Source organism: Acinonyx jubatus, chromosome B2 (genome assembly GCF_027475565.1).
Source record: "Acinonyx jubatus isolate Ajub_Pintada_27869175 chromosome B2, VMU_Ajub_asm_v1.0, whole genome shotgun sequence".
Taxonomy (NCBI): Eukaryota; Metazoa; Chordata; class Mammalia; order Carnivora; family Felidae; genus Acinonyx; species Acinonyx jubatus.
Genome location: NC_069385.1, coordinates 145,029,058 through 145,051,904, shown reverse-complemented (window position 1 = coordinate 145,051,904; position 22,847 = coordinate 145,029,058). Strand labels below are relative to the sequence as shown.

Here is a 22,847-nt window from a genome sequence, read left to right as displayed (position 1 = left end):
TGGGCGGGATACAAACCTTCCCCTGGAGAAGGCTGGCACACTTCCTTGGGAGGTGCAGTGTTCTGTCACAGTGGTTTCTCCCCAGAGTTCGAGACAGAGAGGATGAGGGGACTGGGGAAGGGCCTCTCAGGGGAGCACAGCTGCCCCGTGGTATTCTGAGTCAGGCAAGTCTGAAGAGATCTTTTTATAGCCTCGCTTGAGTCACCACCAGGCTGTAGAATGTTCCCCCCCAACTTCTTTTGTCATCCCCCTAGCATTTTATTTGCAAATGAGAGGGCTGATGTCAGCAGGTTTCTTTTCCCTGGCCAGGTGCTGTTTGGGGGACTTCTTGGGGTGGAGGGAGTACCGTGGGTAGGGGAGTGGTCTGGAAGCTTGTAGGATTGTTTTTTGGTCACTTGTAAGCGTCATCAGATTATCTGTAGTATGTCTTTTTTGAGCATTCCTGCCCAACAATCATTAGATCCTTTAACTATGGAATCTGGTTTTTCTTCAGCTGGAAAAAAAAAAAAAAGTTCTCTTTTTATTTCTTTGATTGTTCCTTTTCAATTTGGTTTTTTTCCCCTTTGGAAGACAAATTCTTATTTATTCTCATATTTCCTTCCTATTTATTTTGTGTTTCATAATTTCTCTATCTTCTATGTTCTTTTTTCTTTTTTAATTTTTTTCTGAGCTGGTGGGGGGGTGGGGGGAGGGGGATGAGACTCCTTAAATTGGTTTCCTAGTTCACAGATTCTAAATGTGGTTTTGGTATATCCTGCTACTTAAGGCCTCTTCTGACTATGCGTTGCTGTGGCACTCACGGTTCTGTTTCTTACGGCTGTTCCCTCGCTGCTCCCTGTTCATACTTCCTTTTCCATCTCTGCAACATCTTCCTGCATGTCACTTTGTCCTTTGAGACTTAAATGTCTAACTCCCAATCCCATACCCGATGGGAGGTTTAATGCCCCTCCTAGGTTTTTTTTTTTGTTTGTTTGTTTGTTTCTTTTTGATCCCAGCAGGTTTTGTATAAATGGTCCCTTCAAGGTCCAATTTTCTTTGGCCAATCATCTCCTGACCTCACTCCTCCTTATAGCCAGCCCATCCTGGCCCGGACAAAGGCCACATCTTTCCCTGTGTTTCCCAAGCGCCATTCACCTTGTGTGGGGCTCTCTTTGCTGGAGGTGTAAGGAGGGGTGGTACCATTGCCCTCCAGAGAGCACACACTGTCCTTGCAAGTCCTGCCCCCTCCCCATCTTGGGAGCCTGCGTGCACCTGCTTCCCCAGGTGCCTTCCCCCCACCTCCTACTGGCTCGTGCTCATTCAAGAGCCCCCTTCTCCAGAATCCTAGTTTCTTTTTCTGTCAGTACTTAAACAGGCAGAAAAGCCATCACCAGACCTGTTTTCTCCTCAAGAGAGTCCGGGCTCCCGCTATTAAAATGACGATGTTTATAACTCAGTGCACTAATGAAAAAGGGGTTTTTTTAAGTTCTGCCTTGTGAACTCAGTCCATCTTGGGGAGAGAGATCTTCTTATTTCCAATTCCCAATTTCCTCCACATATGTAGTGGTCCTCATACCCCCTTTGATTTCTCTTAGGTTTCTCAGGGTTGGCAAGCAATGCGGGTTCCCACGGCAGTTATACCAGTTCCTTCTGGCAGTTTCCTGCCTCCTTTCCTTACGTGAGGCTTGTGTAGAATGTATGAAACATGTAATACATGTACAGCCACCAGCAATAACGTACAGACCCCAGAGAGCGTGACTCACCATTAGCCAGGAGTAAATAACAGACTCGTTGCCATTCTTCTTTGTCTACCTGATTCAGATTCACTTTTGTGACGCATCTGGTCCCCATACCATACTCTTGGGTGCTGGTCCCCTTACGCTGTCCGTATGCTTGTGTTAGGGCTGGTCAACCAATCCCAAAGGTTCATAGCTGCTTAGCATGCAACTGGCCATGTCCAGTTGACTAATTGCACACTAAAAAACACTGCGAAAATGGTGCAAAAAGCCTGTGATATCGCCACACAACTCTTACCCTTGTTGTTGTGAGTGTAAATTGGTAGAGTCTCTTTGGAGAATGGTTTGAACCTGTCAAAGTTGGGTGTTTATATACCATTTGACTCAGAAATGCCAACCCTGGGTATATTGCCAACAGAAATGAGCACTGACGTCCACCAAAAGTTATGTGCAAGACTATTCATAGCACGTTTAGTCATAATAGGCAAAAATAAGGAACAGACCAAATAGCTAACAATAGTAGGATAAAGAAAATGTAGCGTATTTACACAGTGGAACACTAGGCAGCAATGAAAAGGAACACCCCACTGCTGTGTATAATAAGGATAAATGTCAGGGCACCTGGGTGGCTCAGTTGGTTGAGTGGCCAACTTCGGCTCAGGTCACGATCTTGCTGCTTGAAGGCTTGTGAGTTCGAGTCCCGCGTCGGGCTCTCTGCTGACGGCTCAGAGCCTGGAGCCTGCTTTGGATTCTGTGTCTCCCTCCCTCTCTGCCCCTCCCCTGCTCACGCTCTGTCTCTCTCTCCCCAAAATAAATAAACATTAAAAAAAATTTAAAAACAAATAATAATATGGATAAATGTCATAATGGTGGGAGAAAGAGCCCAGGTATGTAACTGCACGATTCCATTTATGTGAAATTCAAGAGTAGGCATAACTAACCTGTAGTGATAGAGGTCAGAAGAGTGGTTGGTATTGGAGTGAGTATTGGCAGGGCAGGAGTTTGCTGGGGAACTACAAATGTTCTGTACTTTGATGTGGGAGGCATTTGCATAGGTGTCTGTCTATGTAAGAGATCACAGGGGCACCTGGATGGCTCAGTCAGTTAAGCATCCGACTCTTGATCTCGGCTCAGATCTTGATCTCAGGGTTATGAGTTCAAGTCCCATGTTGGGCTCTGCACTGGGTATGAAGCATACTTAAATTAAAAAAATCACAAAGCTGTACATTCAAGATTAGTGCACCTTACTGTATGTTATACTTGAGTTTTTAAAAAGTATGATGCAATATGTTGTAACACTAGGGAAGGAAGAATTGAGAGACTTTCTCGATTTGGGAAGGAGAAGAACACTTTCAGGGGCCAGGGGTTACCTCGAATTGCCTTATGTAGAAATCCTTCCTTTATCCTATTAACAGACATGTCTCCTCCTAGAACAGTTGAAGGTGATTTGCTACTCCACTGATGATTTGCCATTGAGTTGGTCCCTCCATGCCATCATAAGCGTCATCAGGGGTGCAAGTCCTTTGTCACACTTCCTGTGCTCCAGAAGCTTACAGTCTTACTAGCAGAAATAACATATTTAGAGAATTTAGTATTATTCCTTTTTCCTCAAGTACAATTTGTGAAGTGCAGAATTCTCCAGGAATTCAGGAGAAAGAAAAGTCAGTTAGAAAAGGCGGTGAGTGAGGAACACCTGGCTGGCTCATTCGGTTAAGTGTCCAATGCTTGGTTTCGGCTCAGGTCGTGATCTCACGGTCCGTGGGTTCGAGCCCCGCACCAGGCTCTGCGCTGACAGTGCGGAGCCTGCTTGGGATTTTGTCTTCTCTCTCTCTCTCTCTCTGCCCCTCCCCTGTGCGCATGATCTCTCTCTCTCTCTCTCTCAAAAATCAGTAAAATTTAAAAGGAAAAAAAATGGAGTGATTTCAATGAAGGAGGAAGAACTTGAGGGTTTTTAACCTGATGGGAAAACTGTCTGATAGTCTTTCATTGTTTACTTTCTTGTCCTTGTTTGACGGACCGTAGAAGACCTGCCAGCAAGTGCCGGGATAGTGACCAGCCGAGAGACAGCGAATTTGTCACATAGGGGAAATCAACCATGGAGAAGATCCCAGACTTGCCAGGAGATCTGGGTTTGGACCCTGAGCTGGCACCGGCCTGGGGCTCCAGAGACTGGGAAGACAGAATCGCAGTCAGAGGGGTGTAGGAATCAGGGACGACCTGGGGCCAGAGCTAAACTCTACACCTCGATGGAAAATAGTCTGCAGATACCCTTTGTTCGCTAGGAAAGCAGTTATTGTAAGTGCATTAAATATGGGGTATATGTGTGTAGGTGACGAGCTGACTCGAAGAGGCAGAATTAACAGAGAGTTAATAATTTCTCCTCTGTCACCTCATTCATGTGCCTGCACACACACACACACACACACACACACACACACACATACATACACACACACACACACATGCACATTGTCACACACCCACACATCTCTACCCCCTGTATGTACCCACCACCACTCCCACACACCCATAACACTCCCTACCCACACACCCACACACACCCATACACATCCCAAGCTCTGGTGCTGACAGGGAATTAGAAGTTTATCTAAAATCACCCTCCACTTGCCAGGCTGTAATGGGTGGAGCCATATGGGTGAGTGAAGGTTGGCAGGTATCTGAAGACAACAGAAACTCACATCAGCTGGCTGAATGTCTGTGCCTCCACAAGTCCCCTCACCCCCTGTGCTCTCACAATTGCTTTTGAAAAGGTTTTCTGGCTTCAAAGAAATCAAATCAAATTCGTTACCACGCAAATTGAAATTTGCAGGCTGGAGTCATCCTAGAAGTTGTAAACATCATTTAAAAGAAGATTTCAGTCTCCTTCTGTTTCTGCTTTCTCTAAGGAGCTGTTTTGTGCTGTTTGACCCCTTCCTACCTGGAATGGAACAAAGGTATGGTTTCTAGTTTACTTGTTTTTTTTTCTTCCTACCGAATTTGGGATTGATATGTTTGCTAACTTGTATTTATTGCTTCCGATGAAAAGGTACAAGGGAACTGAAAACTCTTGGTGGAGGATAGGGAGGATCTCGTGAAGCTAAGATGATTTGGGGATATATGTCCCATTTTAGGAGCATGGGAGTCACAACTCAGTCAGTTATTTGGGTTCTGAGCTTGCCTCCTGCATACCCTGGCTGTCCTGAAATCCTCCCTGCCGGAGCTCTCTCTCTCCCATGCCATGTCCACTGTGCCCAGCCCTTCACTCGTGACCTCTTCTTTTCTGCAGATTTCCATTACTATTGTCTCTGGCTGCCAGCAAATCTTCTTGATTTTGGAACTTGCTTCTGTGTATACATTGCCTCCTGCTTTGCTTAGGGCTCAAAAAGCTTTAGGGCCACGAGAAAGACTAAAGGGTCAGGGCTGAAGGAGCCCATGGGGGTTCAAGCCCTGAAGGGCTTGGAGTTGAGGGGTGCTCTGGACTGAGAGGTTCCCTGAATTCTTGGCTCAGAAGTGCAGTCAGCCTTAAAGTTCTTACAGTAAGATGGTGACTCCATCGGGAGATAGGTAAGATTTTGAGGGCTGGGTTGGAGCTTACTCACCATTCGCAAATTGTTTCTGGGGGGGAAGGTCACGTGCAGTACAAATAAACTTGTGGACTGCTGCCTAGTCATGTTGGGGATACTGTCTGTAGGACATTTCATTTTAAACATGTCAGTGTACCATTTGGGTACATGCCTAGTTCTCAAGCAAACATGCAGCTGTTCTAAAGATATTCTAGGAATGCTCGCATGTTTAAATCCCAGGTTCGTGTAAAAGGTTTTGTAAGAATCGCTGTGGTGGGTCGTTAGGTGCAATGTCCATATCTTCTTTCGGTAAATATTAATTGGGATCCTCGTGTGCTAGGTTCTTGGGGGTGCAGCAGCAAACTTACACACACACGGTTCCTTCCCTGTGTGGTTTCAGTTTTTTAGGGGGTACAGGTAATTAATCAGTCTCATAATTAAACATGCGATTATAGGTTTAGTATCTCACATGAAAGAAAGGAACACGGTGCTGTGAGACTGTTATAGCAGGAGTCGACCTTCTCTGGAGACTCAGGGAAGGTTTCCCAGTGGAGATGATTGAGCTGAGGTCTAAAGGGTAGGAGAGTAAAATACGTGAGAAGGGATCAAAGCGATATATTCTGGGTACAGGGTTGTACTTTGAGGAAATGAAAAAAGGCCAGGTGTTGTTAGGAGAAACAGCTTAGATAAAAACGAGCTGGAGGAAGTGATTAGGGGTCACTGTGGTCCAGGCCATATTAGGTACTTTCTCTTCTGGAAACAATGGCAGGAGATTGATGGATATTTGAGAGGCAAGAGAAGGACTGGCAGGATGAGATTATCTTAAAATGTCCATCTTAAATGTTATTCTGGCCATAGTGGAAAGAGTGACTTAGTGACGGCAGGGTGATCGGTTAGGGACTCTGACAGTGGTCCAGAAGAGAGATAATGGTAGTTTGGGTGAGGTGGGAGAGGAGGATGGTCGTGAAAATCCACTTTCTGGGTAAAATGGATGGACTTGAATTGAATATGTGATGGCGAGAGGAAAGGGGGTGTCCGCTAACAGGGTCATGGTGGACGTATGAAGGTTTGGGAGGGTGAGATGTGCCAAGTTGAATTTTGGACATGCTAAGTTTCAAGTGTGTTTAAGATATTCTGAAGGCTATGTCCAAAAGGCAGTTCATTTACAGCAATGGCTTTGTGGCTCCAGTGTGTGTGTGTGTGTGTGTGTGTGTGTGTGTGTGTGTGTGAGTTTGAGTCATGAGTGTTCTGGGGCCGTGGGTATGGATGAGATCCCTTAGGAAGAAATGTCAAAAGAAGAAAATGTAGAACAGAGCCTTGAGTACCTGCAACATTTAATGACCGGGTCGCGGAAGGATGAGTCAACAGTGGAAACAGAAAGTGTGAGCAGAAATGTAGGATAGAACCAGTGAGCCGTTAGGTGTATAGAAACAGCAATCCCCGAAAGCATGTCGGACTCTGAGGGAACAACTAGCTGGAGACTATGTGGGGCTGAGACATTGTTTTTCCTTTAATGAGCGAGATCTCGACAGTTGAAAAGTCAATCTAATGCTGTATGATTCCATTTATGTGTCACTTGCAAAATGGCAGTAAGGGTAGAGAACAAATAAATCAGTGGCTGCCAGAGGATAGGCACAGTGGGGGTGCCATATAAAGGGGAGTTCCTTGGGAGTTCACCGAGCAAGGTCCTTGGTGACAATGGAAGAGTTACGTTATCTTGATTGAGTGGTAGCTATACACGTCTATACATGGGCTAAAATCTCATAGAACACACACACACCCGCCCAGCCACACACACACCCACACATGTGCATGAAAATGGGTGAAAATGGGTGCATGTATAACTGGTGACTACGGGATAAAGTGTGTACCCGACAGTATTGTAGCGACGTCAGTTTCCTGGTTTGGGTGTTATAACACGGTAATAACAGTCATCTAAGATGTCACTAGTAGAAGTTAGTTGAAGGAGACACAGGACCTGCGACTATTTTTGCAAATTTCTGTGAGTCCGTTTCAAAAATAGACCCAACCCAGGTCTATTTTTTTTTTATTTTTTACGTCATTTTATTATTTTGTTTTATTTTGAGAGAGAGGGAGAGACAGAGCATGAGCAGGGGAGGGGCAGAGAGAGAGGGAGACACAGAATCCGAAGCAGGCTCCAGGCTCCGAGCTGTCAGCCCAGAGCCCGACACAGGGCTCAAACTCACGAACCACGAGATCATGACCTGAGCCAGAGCCGGATGCCCAACCGACTGAGCCACCCAGATGCCCCTATTTTATTTTTATTTTAAGCTTTATTTCCAAAGGAAAAGGTGTAAAACGTCGGTGATAAAGATAGGAAATTGACAGTGGAAAGATGTCCTGGAGGAACGTGTTTTTCTCTTTTTCTTTAGTATTTTGTCCTGTAGGTGAGGCTCAATTATTACTCTCATCATTATTACTCATGCATCACACACAGGAAGCACTTATCATTAAAATATAACTCAAATGGGGTGGCTGGCTGGCTCGGTTGGTTAGAGCATGTGACTCTTGATCTCACAGTCATGAGTTTGAGCCCCGTGTTGGGCTTAGAGATTACTTAAAAGAAACACAATTAAAAAAAAACTTTGGGCTTCCTGGGATGGCTCAGTCAATTAAGCATCTGACTCTTGATTTCAGCTCAGGTCATGATCTGACGGTTTGTGGGATCGAGCCTCAAGTTAGAGACTGTGACCGACAGTGTGGAGCCTGCTTGGGATTCTCTCTCTCCCCCTCTTTCTCTGCCCCTCTCCCATTTACTTTCTCTCTCTCTCACAAAAATAAATAAATATACTTAAAAATTTTTTAAAAATAACTCAAACCCCCTCCAGTTCTTGTCTCTAGAAGACAATCCGGAGACAGTTTGGGGAACTAAGGCAAATGCATTGGTGTTTGACCTTGTGCATTGTTTTACCTGGTGTCAGAGGTGGTCTGCTCCCTCCTGGAAGGGCGGTCTTTGTTTACAGTTATATTTCAGAGTAAGTGAGGAGTGCATATGCTTTGAAAAGCCTTCTTTATGTATGTGTGTATTTTTCTTTCCAAGTTTTTATTTAAATTCTGGTTAGTTAGCATACAACGCAAGATTGGTTTCAGGAGTAGAATCCTGTGATTCATCACTTACATATAACACCCAGTGCTCATCCCAACAAGTGCCCTCCTTAATGCCCATCACCCCTTTAATCCACTCCCCCCACCCCACCCCCATCAACCCTCGGTTTGTTCTGTATTTAAGAGTCTCTCATGGTTTGTTTCCCCTCTCTAACCGCCCCCCCCATATGTTCATCTGTCTTGTTTCTTAAATTCCACATACGAGTGAAATCATATGGTATTTGTCTTTCTCTGACTGACTTATTTTGTTGAAAAGCCATACTTAAGATACGAATTTCCCCACTATTTTTGTTGTGCGTTATAAGGTGTATACAGAGAAGTTCATAAAACACAAAGTTTAACACCTATAAATACCAGTTTAACCCAAGTCAGTAACTGTAGCAATACCTACTAGCACGCCAGAAGTCTCTCACGTGCCCCCTTTCCCTTTTTTGAAAATAGCTTTTTTGACATAGGATTTCAATGCTGTAAAACTGATCTGATTTAAGTGTCTCAGTCAATAGTCTTTGGTGTATTTACAGAGGTATGCAGCTATCGTCACAATGATTTTAGACTCTTCCTGTCACCCCAGAAAGATACCTCATGCCCATCACCGGTCATTCCGTATTCCCCAGCCACGTCTCCACTCTCACCCTTGGCAACCACTACGCTCCTTTCTGTTTCTATAGATCTGCCAACTCTGGGCATTTTATATAAATGAGATTCTACAATATGTGGCATTTTATGGCTTCCTTCACTTAGCTCGGTATTTTGAGGTTCATCTATGTTGTAGCTCGCATTGGTACATCCTTCCTTTTTATTGCCAAATAGTATTCAGTCGTGTAGACATGCGTGTTATGTTCACCCACGAATCAATTGATGGCCATTCAGGTTGTTTTCATAATTGCCAAATGAACGTGCGTGTACAAATTCTTGTGTGGACGTATGTTTCCAGTGCTTTGGGGTAGAGACCTAGGAGTGGAATTGCTCCATCATACAGAAACTCCGCGTTTAACACATTGAGAACCTGCCAAATTGTTTCCAGAAGTCCCACCAGCAAGTGCATGTAGGTTCCCATTTGTCAACATCCTCACCAAAGCCTGTTATTATTTGTATTTATTATAATAGCCATCCTAATGGATGTGAAGTGGTATCTCCTTGTGGTTTTGATTTGAGTCTCTCTCTCAACTAATGACATTAAGCTCCTGTTCATGTGTGTTACTGGCCATTCATGTATCTTTTTTGGAGAAATTGTATTCAAATCCTTTGTTTTTTAATTGGGTTATTTGCTTTGTTAGTGAGTTTTAAGAGTTTTTGTATATACATTCTTGATACGAAATTTTTATCGGGTATTCAATTTGCAAACATTTGCGTGTTGTCTTTTCACTTTCCTGATGGTATCATTTGAAGTGTGAGAGTTTTTTTATTTTAATGGCCAAATTTATCAAGTTTGTCTTTTTTCCTTTGTACTTTAGAGAGAGAGAGAGAGAGAGAGAACTTGCATGCTCTTGCAAGCGGGGGAGGGGCAGAAGGAGAGAGAGAATCGTAAGCAGGTGCCGCACTCAGTGCAGCGTCTAACTTAGGGCTTATTCCCACAACCCTGCGATCATGAGCTGAGCTGAAATCAAGCGTTGGATGCTCAACTGACTGAGCCACTCAGGCGCCCCAACTTTGCCTTTTTTTTTCACTTGGTGTGGTATCTAAGAAATCATGGTCCGATCTAAAGTCACAAAGATTTATTACTTTTTTAAAGTGTAAGTGAGCCCAAGATGGCCCTGTTATATTCTTCTCTAGGCAATTTATTTGTATTTAATTTTTTAGTGTTTTTAAAAACATTTTTAAATGTCTGTTTATTTTTGAGAGAGACAGAGTACAAGTGGGGGAGGGACAGAGAGAGAGGGAGACACGGAATCCGAAGCAGGCTCCAGGCTCCGAGCTGTCAGCCCGGAGCCTGACACGGGGCTCAAACTTGTGAACCGCGACACCGTGACATGAGCTGAAGTCGGACGCTTAACCGACTGAGCCACCCAGGCACCCCGGTGGTTTATTTTTCAAAAGCAAGCAGAGACCCATTAGCTGAAAAGCTGGTGGTGCTAAACTCAAATTCTTGTACATTCAGTGGTTTTAAGCATCGCCCAAATGAGCAGAATTTAGTCCTGTAAAGACTGCTTTGCCTACCTTGTGAAGCTGACAACATTTGTTAGCCGTAGACAGAGTAAGCCGCGGTGCTGTAAAGATCCCAAGCTCGGTGACCCTTTGAACTCTCTGACACAAGTGCTCTACTGTGTGGCCAAGCTGACACCACGTAGACACATCGGCCTCTCTCCCTTGGAATTTCCCCTGAGGTCGGTGGCCCTGCTGAACAATGGACAGTCCCTGGCATGGTGTGATAAGCCTCTCCCTCAACCTACCCTCTGTGTCTCCCACACAAGGCATGCGCACATTACTGCCATCTTGTGTCTGTATCGTGTCTTTTTCTTTCATCAGCCCTCCAATCCTCCAACTCACTCCCTACAGTTGGCTTCTAAAAGTTGTATAGTTTCAAGCAGTACTTTTAGGTCTGTGATTCACTTTGAGTTGCTTTTTTTATGTGGTGTGGGACAGGGGTACGGTTTCATCCTTTCGGACGTGGCTATTCAGTTGTCCCGCCAGCATTTTGTTAAAAATACTATCCTTTCAACTCTTACGATCTTGGTGCCTTTGTTGAAAATCAGCTGGTCACACACACACACACACACACACACAGATTTATTTCTGGACTCTCAGTTCTCTTCCATTGGTATCTGTGTCTATCCTTATGTCAGCACCACACTGTCTTGATGCTGTAGATTTGCAGTAAATTTGAAATTGGGAAATGTGAGTCCTCCAACTTGGTTCTTTTAAAAATCGCTTCGACTATTCTGGGTCTTTTGCAATTCCGTGAAGATTTTAGAATCAGCTCGTCAGTTTCTGAGTTTTGGATAGGGGTTGCATTAAACCCGTAGATCAATTTAGGGGGAATTTCCATCTTAACATTTTAAGTATTCTGATCCATTAACATGGGATGTCTTTCTCTTTATTTAGAGCTTTATTTTCCTTCAACGTGTTGTAGTTTTTGGCGTACAAGTCTTGCACTTCTTTTGTTGAATTTATTCCTAGGTGTTTTCTTCTTTTTGATGGTATTCTGAATGGAATTATTTTTATAATTTCTTCTTTGGTTTGTTGCTAGCATATAGAAACACAATTGACTTTTGTTATTATTCTTGTATCTGTACCTTCGCCGAACCTGTCTGTTAACTCTGGGAACTTTTTAGTAAATCTCTTTGGATTTTCTATATAGAAGGTCATGTTTTCTGCACATAGTTTTACTTTTCCTTTCCAATTTTGATGGCTTGTATGTCTTTATTTAGCTTAATTTGCCTGAGGAGAGCCTCCAATATAGTGTTGAACAGAAGTGGTAAGAAAAGACATCCTTGTCTTGCTCCTGATCTTAGGGGAAAGCAACCAGTCTTTCATCAAGTATAATGTTAGCTTGGGTTTTCTGCAGATTAGATTGAAGACATTCCCATCTGTTCTTAGTTTTTTGTTTTTGATTTGTTTTCATTATCAAGAGATGTTGGATTTTTGTCAAATGCTCTTTGTGTAACTTTTGAGATGACCATGTGGTTTTTATCTCTTTATCAATATGGTATATAGTATATTAATTGATTTTTAATGTTAAATCAATCTTGTATTCTATGATAAAACCCAGTTGGTGTGTAACTGTTTATGAAGGATTGATAATTAGTTTTTCTCGAAATATTCAGTAGAATTCATCAATGAAGCCATCTGGGCTTTCCTTGTGGAAGTATTAATTGTAATTACTAATTCAATCTCTTTACCTGTCACAGGCCTATTCAGGTTTTCTGTTTCTTCATGAATCACTTTTGGCAATTCATGTTCCTCCAGGAATTGGTCCACATCACCTCTGTTACCGTATTTGTTGGCATGTAGTTGTTTAAAGTATCACCTTACAATCCTCTTAATATGTGTAGGATTGATGATAATGTCTCTTTTTTCATTCCTGATTCTTATGACAGATGTTTTCTCTCTTTCTCTTGGTCCGTCTGCCTAAAGGTTTGTCAATTTGATGATCTTTTCAAAGAACCATCTTTTGGAATCTTTTCTTTTGGAATCTTTTGAAATTTGAAATTTGGAATCCAAATTTCTTTTGGAATCTTTTGATTCCTCTAGTGTTTTGTGTTCTGCCTCATTGAGTTTCTAATGTAATGGTTATTCTTTTCTTTCTTCTCTTTGCCTTGGGTTTAGCTTGCTCTCCTTTTTCTGGATCTAGAGTTGAAGGTTTTGGTTATTGATTTATGATTTCCTCTTTTCTAAAGAATAAATTTCCCTTTATGTCCTGTTTTAGCTGCAGAGCATGTCTTCTTTCTGATTTTAGTTCTCTCCCCACCAAAGGCATGGAGTACTCTACTTCTCAAATATCTTTCTCACTTTCCTAAACAGTATATTTTAGTTGCCTATTTGGGAATGTTAATTTTTAAAAATATTTTTAATTTGAGAGAGAGCACATGAGTGGGGTAGAGGGGCAGAGAGAGAGAGACAGACAGACAGACAGACTCTTAAGTGGGCTCCATGCTCAGCATGGAACCTGACGTGGGGCTTGATCTCAAGACCCTGGGATGGTGACCTGAGCAGGAATCAAGAGTCAGATGCTCAACGGCTGAGCCATCTAGGTGCCTCTGTCTGGGAATGTTATTTGAATGAAGTCACATTGTATATATTTGCGTACACGTGTGTGTGTGTGTGTGTGTGTGTGTGTGTGTGTGTGTTGTCCCTTAATATACTGGTGTTATGTTTTTACAAGTAGTCTTACTTGGTTCATTTGCCCTTGGTCTTATTTTCCATGGCCTGATATTGTACCATTATAATTTATTTACGTAATACATAAATGTGTAATTAACATTTTATTTTTGACGAACATTTGGGTTTCCATTTTGAAGCAATTATGAATACTGTGATGTACATCCTTGTACATGTATCTTGGAGAATATGTGCACACATTCCTCTAATGTAGAGACTTAGTTAGAAGTAGGACCGGTAAGTCACAATGTGTGTGTATTTTCTATTTCATTAGCAAATGCCACTGTTTTCCAATGTGACTGAACCATTAGTAATATGAGAGTTTCCATTACTGCCCATAAACACTTGGTATTTTCAGTTGTTTTAATTTTAGTCATTCTGGTGGGTGTAGTGGTATGTTAGTGTAGTTTTAATTTTCGTTTCCCCAATTGCTAGGTTGAGCCTTCTTTTTGTGTTTATTGACCATCCGAATATTCTCTTTTGTGAAGTGTTGTTGAAACCTTTGTCCATTTTTCTTGTATATTGCAGTCTTTTTATTACTGATCTCTAGAAGTTCTTATATATTCTGCAAAGAAAGCCTTTGTTATAAGGGTATTACATATATCCCATTTGATGGTTTGTCTTTTCATTATTTATGGTGCCTTTGGACAAGCATGTTCTGTGTTTTAAATTTTTTTAAGTTTATTTATTTATTTTGAGAGAGACAGAGACAGCATGAGTGGTAGAGGGGTAAAGAGAGAAGGGGAGAGAGGAGAATCCCAAGCCGGCTCTGCACTGACAGCGCGGAGCCTGACACGAGGCTCAAACTCATGAACCGTGAGATCATGACCTGAGCCAAGATCAAGAGTTGGACGCCTGACCGACTGAGCCACCCACACGCCCCTAATTTTTAATATAGTATAAAATACCACTAATTTTCTTTTTGGGTGGTGCTTTTTGTGTTTTGTTGAAAAAAATCCACACTACCCCAAGATCATGAAAATTTTTTCCTATATTATCTTTCAAAAAACTTTATTGCTTGCCTTTTTTTTTTTAAGATTTTATTTTTAAGTAATCTCTCAACCCAACATGGGGCTCGAACTCAACGTGGAAATCAAGAGTCACATGCTGTACTGACTGAGCCAGCCAGGTGCCCCCTCCTATTTTTTTTTTTAAAGACACACTTACGTTTATTCAGCACCATGATCAGACTCTTACACTTTAACAATCAACAGCATGGGTGCAAAAAAAAAAAAAAGTCTACATTAAAACCCTTTGTGGGAATATTTTGCCCTTTCCACTGAACAGAAACTATAATAACCTCTTATATAATTAGTCACAAATACAGTCCATGAAGTTTTTGCTCTGACACATGAGTGTTGTTTAAAACATGTCTTTGGTGTTTTTTTTTTAAGTTTTAATTTAAATTCCAGTTGGCTAACATACAGTATAATGTTAGTTTCAGGTGTACAATACAGTGACTCAACTATTCCATTCAACATCTGGTGCTCATCGCAACAAGTGCCCTCCTTAGTCCCCATCACCTATGTCCTCCCTCCCCCTGCCCACCTCCCCTCTGGTCACCGTGAGTGTGTTCTTTATGCTTAAGAGTCTGTTTCTTGGTTTGTCTCTTTTTTAACTTAGGCTTGTTTATTTCGTTTCTTAAATTCCACACGAGTGAAATCATATGGTATTTGTCTTTCTCTGAGTAACTCATTTTGCTTTAGCATAATGACATGGATAGAGCTAAAATATACCTCAGTATCAGCTAGGTCCTGCCACCACTGTGTGGCCAAGTTCACAAATCTGTTGTAATCTGTAGCTTCCCTGTCACTTCTCTGGCTCTCCTCTCCCACTAAGCTTTGTTTCCGGTTGAACAGTGTGGAATCAAGTCGTTAGTCTAAACCAAATAGTAAGAATCAAGGCTACAATCTGCAAAACTAAAAGGCAACTGACAGAATGGGAGAAGATACTTGCAAACAACATATCAGATAAAGGGTTAGTACCCAAAATCTACAAAGGACTTATTAAACTCAACACCCAAAAAACAAATAATCCAGTGAAGAGATGGGCAAAAGACATGAATAGACACTTCTCCAAAGAAGACGTCCAGATGGCCAACTGACACATGAAAAAATGCTCAACATCACTCATCATCAGGGAAATACAGATCAAAACCACAATGAGATACCACCTCACACCTGTCAAAATGGCTAACATTAACAAATCAGGCAACAACAGATGTTGGCGAGGATGTGGAGAAAGAGGATCCCTTTTGCATTGTTGGTGGGAATGCAAGCTGGTGCAGCCACTCTGGAAAAGAGTATGGAGGTTCCTCAAAAAACTAAAAATAGAACTACCCTACGACCCAGGAATTGCACTACTAGGCATTTATCCACAGGATACAGGTGTGCTGTTTCGAAGGGACACATGCACCCCCATGTTTATGGCAGCACTATCAACAATAGCCAAAGTATGGAAAGAGCCCAAATGTCCATCGATGGATGAATGGATAAAGAAGATGTGGTATATATATACAATGGAGTATTACTCGGCAATCATAAAGAATGAAATCTTGCCATTTGCAACTACGTGGATGGAACTGGAGGATATTATGCTAAGCAAAATTAGAGAAAGACAAAAATCATATGACTTCACTCCTATGAGGACTTTAAGAGACAAAACAGATGAACATAAGGGAAGGGAAACAAAAATAATATAAAAACGGGGGGGGGGGACAAAACAGAAGAGACTCATAAATATGGAGAACAAACTAAGGGTTACGGGAGGGATCGTGGGAGGGGGGATGGGCTAAATGGGTAAGGAGCATTATGAAATCTCCTGAAATCATTGCTTCACTATATGCTAACTAATTTGGATATAAATTTTAAAAACTAAAAAATAAAGTTAAAAAAGGCTACAATCCAATAGAAAATTTTGTTTCCTACAAATTTTACTGACCTGCATACTAATATCAACAATTTTACTGCAATTATCATGTTAATTATGTTGCACTGCTCAGCTATTTTAAGGTTACTGGGTTCATTATCCATTGCAAAAATGAACTCAAAACATAAAAAAGTGTTTACTTACATTGTTTGCCTTTTAAATACATCTTTAATCTACTTGGAATTGATTTTTGTCTATACTATAGGCAGAAGGTCAATTTATATTTACAGTATGGGCTCCAAATTATCCCAGTAACACATATGGAAAAGTTTGTCCTTCCCCTACTGATTTACAATGTCTTTTTTTTTTTTGTTTTTAGGTTTTATTTATTTATTTTTGAGAGAGAGAGCAAGCAGTGGAGGAGCAGAGAGAGAAAATCCCAAGCAGTGCAGAGCCCAATGTGGGGCTCAAACTCATGAACCCATGAGATCATGACCTGAGCCGAAATCAAGAGTCAGATGCTTAACTGACTGAGCCACCCAGGCACCTATACAATGTCACTTTTCAAGTGTTATTGTATATGTTTGTTTGTTTCCAGCCCACTATCCTTTTACTGATGTATTTTTTCTGTCACTGAGTCAACACCACACTGTCTTAATAATTATAACTTTGCAGGCCACCTGGGTGGCTCTGTCCATTGAGCATCCGACTTTGGCTCAGGTCATGATCTCACAGTTTCTGAGTTGGAACCCCACATCAGGCTCACTGCTGTCAGCTCAGAGTCTGCTTCAGATCCTCTGTCCCCCTCTCTCTCTGCCCCTCCCCCGCTCATGCTGTCTCTCTAAAAAAATAATAACAATAATTATGACTTTGCAATAAGTCTAGATATTTGTTAGGACAAATCTTCCCTTATCTTATTCCTCTTCAAGAATATTTTATCTCTTTTTGGCCTTTTGTAATTCCAAATAAATTTTAGAATACATTTTTTTGATGTAAACAAAACAAAACAAGAACAAACTCCCTCCGAAAGAACATTGAGAATTTGATTTGGATTGTATTATGTCTATGAATTAATTTGGAGTGCATTGACATCTTTATAATATTCAGCTTCTGACCAGGGAACAAAATATTAACTGTCTTGTGGATCTACTTAATGTCTCTCAATAGAGTTCTGTAATGTTCCCCATAGATAATCACCACATCTTTTGTTAGATTTATTCCTAGATATTTCGTATGTTATGTAATTGTAAGTTTTTATCTTTACAAAATTTCAATATTCTTTTTTTTTTGCTGGTATGGGAATAAATGCCTTTTCTTAAAAGTTTATTTATTATTTTGAGGGTGGGGAGGGCAGAGAGAGAGGAAGAGCGAGAATCCTAGGCTGGCTCTGAGCTGTCAGCACAGAGCCCCACTCAAGTCTCAGTCCCACGAACCGTGAGATCAAGACCTGAGGTGAAGTCAAGAGCCAGATACTCAACTGACTGAGCCACCCCGTGCCCTGAGAATAAATGACTTTTAAAATGATTGATTAGGTATCCAGCAATTCTGTTTAACTTTCATAGATTCTTATAATTTATCTGTGTGTTCTCTTGAATGTTTTATATATACAATGTACCTTCAAAGAATGAAAGCATTTTCTCTCTTTTTTTTTTTGCAGCTGTTATATGCTTTTTATTTCCTTTTCTTGCCTCAGTGTCCTAGGGAGGTCCTTCAGTACAGTGTTGAGTAGAAGTGTAATTGGAGGCATCTTTAACTTATTTCCAGTACCAAAGAAAAGTGTTCAGTGTTTCACCATTATGGATATTTGCTGTAGGTTTTGTTTTGGTTTGTTTTGGCTGGTTTGGTTTACATACTCTTTCTCAGCTAAGAGAGATAATTTTTCCTATTTTGCTATGAGTTTTTGTTATGAACGGATGAAATTTTCTTACACTGTTGTGTCTATTGAGGTGATGATACGATTTTTCTCACTGATTCTCTCTTGGTGGAGAGTTATCTTAATTTTCTTAATGTTAAATTGACTTTGCATTTCTGGAATGAAGACTAGTTGATTATGATGTTTTATCTTTTTTATATATTGCTGGTTTGGGTTTGTGAATATTTTTATTAGGATTTTTCCATCTATGTTCATTAGTAAAATTGGCCTATAAACAATCTTTCTCAGGGTGTTTGGGTGGCTCAGTTGGTTGAGCAACGGACTTCAGCCCAGGTCATGATGTCATGGTTTGTGGGTTCAAGCCCCATGTTGGGCTTTGCACTGACAGCGCAGAGCCTGCTTCTGATTCCCTGTCTTCCTCTCTCTCTGCTTCTCCTCCACTCGCACTCTCTTTCTCAAAAATAAATAAACATTTTTTAAAAATCTTTTAAAAAATGCCTGGGTGGCTCATTTGGTTAAATGTCAGAATTTGGCTCAGGTCATGATCCCACAGCTCATGAGTTCGAGCTCTGCATCAGGCTCTGTGCTGACAGCTCAAGAGCCTGGAGCCTGCTTCAGGTTCGTGTCTCCCTCTCTCTCTCTGCCCCTCCTCTGCTCACACTCTGTCTGTCTCTCTCAAAAACAACTAAACATTAAAATTTTTTTTAATGAAAAAAAACTTCAGTCTTTCTCATACCGTCCCAAAGATTAAGGTAGCCTCGGGGTGGGCTCCTGAGTGACTCAGTCAGTAGAGCATGCAACTCTTGATCTTGGGGTTGTGAGTTTGAGACCCACATTGGGTGTAGAGATTACTTCAAAAAGAAAGATTAAAGTAGCCTTACACAATGAGTTGGGGGAATGGATTATTCCATTTCATTTATCTGAAAATTTTTTGTAAGTTTAAAATGATTTCTCCATTGACTTTAGTAGAACTTGTGTGAAGCCATCTGGGCCTGGAGTTTTCCTTGTGAGAAAAGTTTAGACCACCAACCATTATCTTTGGTGGTTGAAGAGTATTCACGTTTGCTATTTCTTCTTAAATTCTTCTGATATATTTTTCTAGGAATTCATCCATGTCATCTGAATTTTCACAATATGGAAATAAAGTTAATAATGTCCACTTAATGTTTTTTTTATGCTTGTAGAATCTGTAATTCTTCTTCAGTACTAATCTTGGCATTTGTATTTTTCTCTTATTTTTCTGACAGATTACACTAGAAATTTGTCAGTTCTATTAGTCTTATCAAAGAAATACCTTTGTTAAGGGAGGGGCCAAGATGGCGGAGCAGCATGGAAGTTTTTTTTGCCTGTCTCATGCCTGAAATGCAGCTAGGTCAACAATAAACCATTCTGCACATCTAGAAAACTGATGTGAGGATCAACACAACAATCTGCACAACCTGAACCACAGAACTCGGCAGGTACACAGCGTGGAGAGGTGAACTGGGGAAGAGAGAAGCCGCGGAGGGCAGGGAGCTGTGTTTGCTTGTGGAGAGAGGATGGAGACAGGGCGAGAGTATGGGAAAACAATCCCCCCAAAAGCAGCTGGAGAGAAAGAAAGAGTAGAAACACCGGCAAAGGACTGCACACGAAAGGAAGAAAGGAGAGGGTTTAACTTCCATTAAGACTCTATAAACCAGGGGAGCACAGAGTCTGAAACTCAGCAGCTTGTTACCTGGTGGTGCTCTGGTGGGAAGGGCGAATCCCCAGGAAGAGAGTGGGATCCAGGGGGTCCTTGGGACACACGAGGAGAGGCAGTTCACTGCTGGGAGGACATTGGGTAGAGGCTGTGTGGCCTCTCCCCACAGACAAAGATCCCAGTGGACCCTGGAGAACAACAGCATTTGCTGGTGCTGGAACAAGGTCATTAAGTGTGAAGCCTGGTGCCAGATGTGTGTCGTGATTTTCCATAATCCCTGAAAGGCTGCTGCTATATGATTGCATGAACTTTTTCTGGGGTGGCTGGTACCTGGCCATGGTCTCTGGGCATCAGTAGAGGCACGGTCGTGTGAACATTCCTGGGGGCGGGCCAGCACCTGGCCATTGCTCAGTGAACCCCCCCCCCCCCTCCTGAGAGGGTCTAAGCAAGTCAAAGCTACACAGCCCTCAGAAGTGAAGGGTTTGGAAACATAGACCCATTTGAGATAAAAGTCGGGAGGGAGGTGCTGCCTGGCAGGCTGACAGCTTGGTCACAAACAGCGCAGAAGCTGGGAGTGACGGAAGCTGGAGACAAAGGAGGGATGCTTGATTGCCAGTCGGGGAAAGCACAGAGTTCTGAAACTGGAGACTGGGTAGCTGGGTGATGCCATTCTCATCCCTCCTGCACATGCACGAACACACCTAATGCACCGCCAACAATCCACCCAAGTAAGCTAAGCAGTGCCATCTAGTGGAGAATGGAGCTGTTACACCAAGCACTGTCCATCTGGGTCAATTGTGCTCTAGAGGAACACCACAAGTCTCTCTGCCTGCTTCGTTTACGGACTATAAGGGGCTTCATAGCTTGACTTCTAGGGGATACCGATGTAATTTCAATTGTATTTCATTCTGTTTATTGGTCCATCTATTCAATTTTTTTCTTTTTCTGTTCTGATTCTTGAATACAGGAAGAGAAAAAATTTATTTTTATTTTTCATTTGTATAAAAAAGATTTTTCTTTATTTTTTTACTATATTTCTTACTTTTTTGTAAATTTTTAAAATTCTATTTTACTTTCATCATTTCGGTTTATTCTATTTTATTGTATTGAATTCTAAAATTTTCAGACATTTGCCTTTTTTTATCTTTTTTTTTTCTTTTCTTCCCTTTTTCCTCTATTCTATCAAGCTTCTTTCAACAACCAGACCACAACACACCTAGGATCTAGCATCCTTTATTTGAATTTTTTGTCTTGTTTTTAATTTTTAAATTTTATTTATTTATTTTTATTTCATTAATTCTTTTTCTTCCATCAAAATGGTGAAACAAAGGAATTCATCCCCAAAGAAACATCAGGAAGAAATGACAGCTGGGGACTTAATCAACACAGATACAAACAAGATGTCTGAACCAGCATTTAGTTCAGTAATCATGATAATAAGATTACTAGCTGGGGTTGAAAAAAACATAGAATCCCTTTCTGCAGAGATAAAAGAAGTAAAATCTAATCAGGATGAAATTAAAAATGCGATAACTGAGATGCAATCTCAAATGGATGCCACGGCAGCAAGGATGGATGATGCAGAGCAGTGAATTAGCGATATAGAGGACAAACTTATGGAGGACAATGAAGCAGAAAAAAGAGGGAAACTAAGGCAAAAGAGCACGATATAGGAATTAGAGAACTCAGTGACTCATTTAAAAGGAATAACATCCAAATCATAGAGGTCCCAGAAGATGAAGCGAGAGAAAAAGGGGTAGAAGGTTTATGAGAGCAAATCATACCAGAAAACTTTCCTTACCTGGGGAAAGACACAGACATCAAAATCCAGGAAGCACAGAGAACTCCCATTAGATTTGACAAAAACCGACCATCAACAAGGCATATCATAGTCAAATTCACAAAACTCAGGAAAGAATCGTGAAAGCAGCAAGAGGAAAAAAAGTCCTTAACCTGTAAGGGAAGACAGATCAGGTTTGCAGCAGACCCATCCACAGAAACTGGGCAGGCCAGAAAGGAGTGGCAGGATATATTCAATGTGCTGAATTGGAAAACTATGCAGCCAAGAATTCTTTATCCAGCAAGGCTGTCATTCAAAATAGAAGGAGAGAGAAAAAGTTTTCCCCAAACTGAAGGAGTTTGTGACCACTAAACTAACCCTGCAAGAAATTTTAAGGTGGATTCTCTGAGGGGAGGAAAGATGAAACAAAAAAAAAAGGACCATAAGCAACAAAGACTAGAAGGGACCAGAGGACACCAACAGAAACTCCAACTCTATAGGCAACATAATGGCAATAAATTCATATCTTTCAGTACTCACTCTAAATGTCAATGTACTAAATGCTCCAATGAAAAGACAGAAGGTAACAGAATGGATAAGAAAACAAGATCCATCTGTATGCTGTTTACAAGACACCAAACTCATTCTACAAGGCCAACATTACCTTGATTCCAAAATCAAAGACCCCACTAAAAAGGAAAACTCTCGACCAATTTCCCTGATGAACATGGATGCAGAAATCCTCAACAAGATACTAGTCAACCAGATCCAGCAATATGATGAAAGAATAATTCACCACAACCAAGTGGGATTTATACCTGGGATGCAGGGCTGGTTAAACATCCCCAAAACAATCAATGTGATACATCACGTTAATAAAAGAAAGGGCAAGAACCACATGATCCTCTCAATAGATGCAGAGAAAGCATTTGACAAAATATAGCATCCTTTCTTGATAAAAACCATCAAGAAAGTAGGGAAAGAAGTATTATTCCTCAAGATCATAAAAGCCATGTATGAAAGACCCACCACTAATATCATCCTCAATGGGAAAAACTGAGAGCTTTCCTAAGGTCAGGAACATGACAGGGATGTCCACTCTTGCCACTGTTACTCAACATAGTATCGGAAGTCCTAGCCTTAGCAATCAGACAACACAAAGGAAAAAAAGACATCCAAATCGGCCAGGAGTAAGTCAAACTTTCACTCTTCATAGACGACATGGTACTCTATGTGGAAAACCCAAAAGATTCCACCAAAAACCTGTTAGAACTGATCCATGAATTCAGCAAAGTTGCAGGATATGAAACCAACGCACAGAAATCGGATGCATTCCTATACACCAAGTGTATACCATAGTATACCATAGTATAGCTTATGAAAGAAATTGAAGAAGACACGAAAAGTGGAAAAATATTCCATGCTC

At 41.4% G+C, this 22,847-nt stretch overlaps 1 protein-coding gene across 8 annotated transcripts in view; it reads left to right on the top strand.

The window, feature by feature from the left end:
* Positions 1 to 22,847, top strand: part of LOC106968428 (cytidine monophosphate-N-acetylneuraminic acid hydroxylase) — a 140,565-nt gene that overhangs the window by 38,943 nt on the left and 78,775 nt on the right. For 5 of the 8 annotated variants that reach the window (XM_053223217.1, XM_015064780.3, XM_015064779.3 and 2 more), the window contains exon 2: positions 4,622 to 4,669. In XM_053223217.1, the coding sequence (XP_053079192.1) occupies positions 4,659 to 4,669 (11 nt within the window). In that variant the 5' untranslated portion in view covers positions 4,622 to 4,658. Of the gene's footprint in view, positions 1 to 4,288; positions 4,670 to 22,847 lie in introns of those variants that run through there. The other 3 variants (XM_053223216.1, XR_003414348.2, XM_027040432.2) reach the window with 3 other exon arrangements.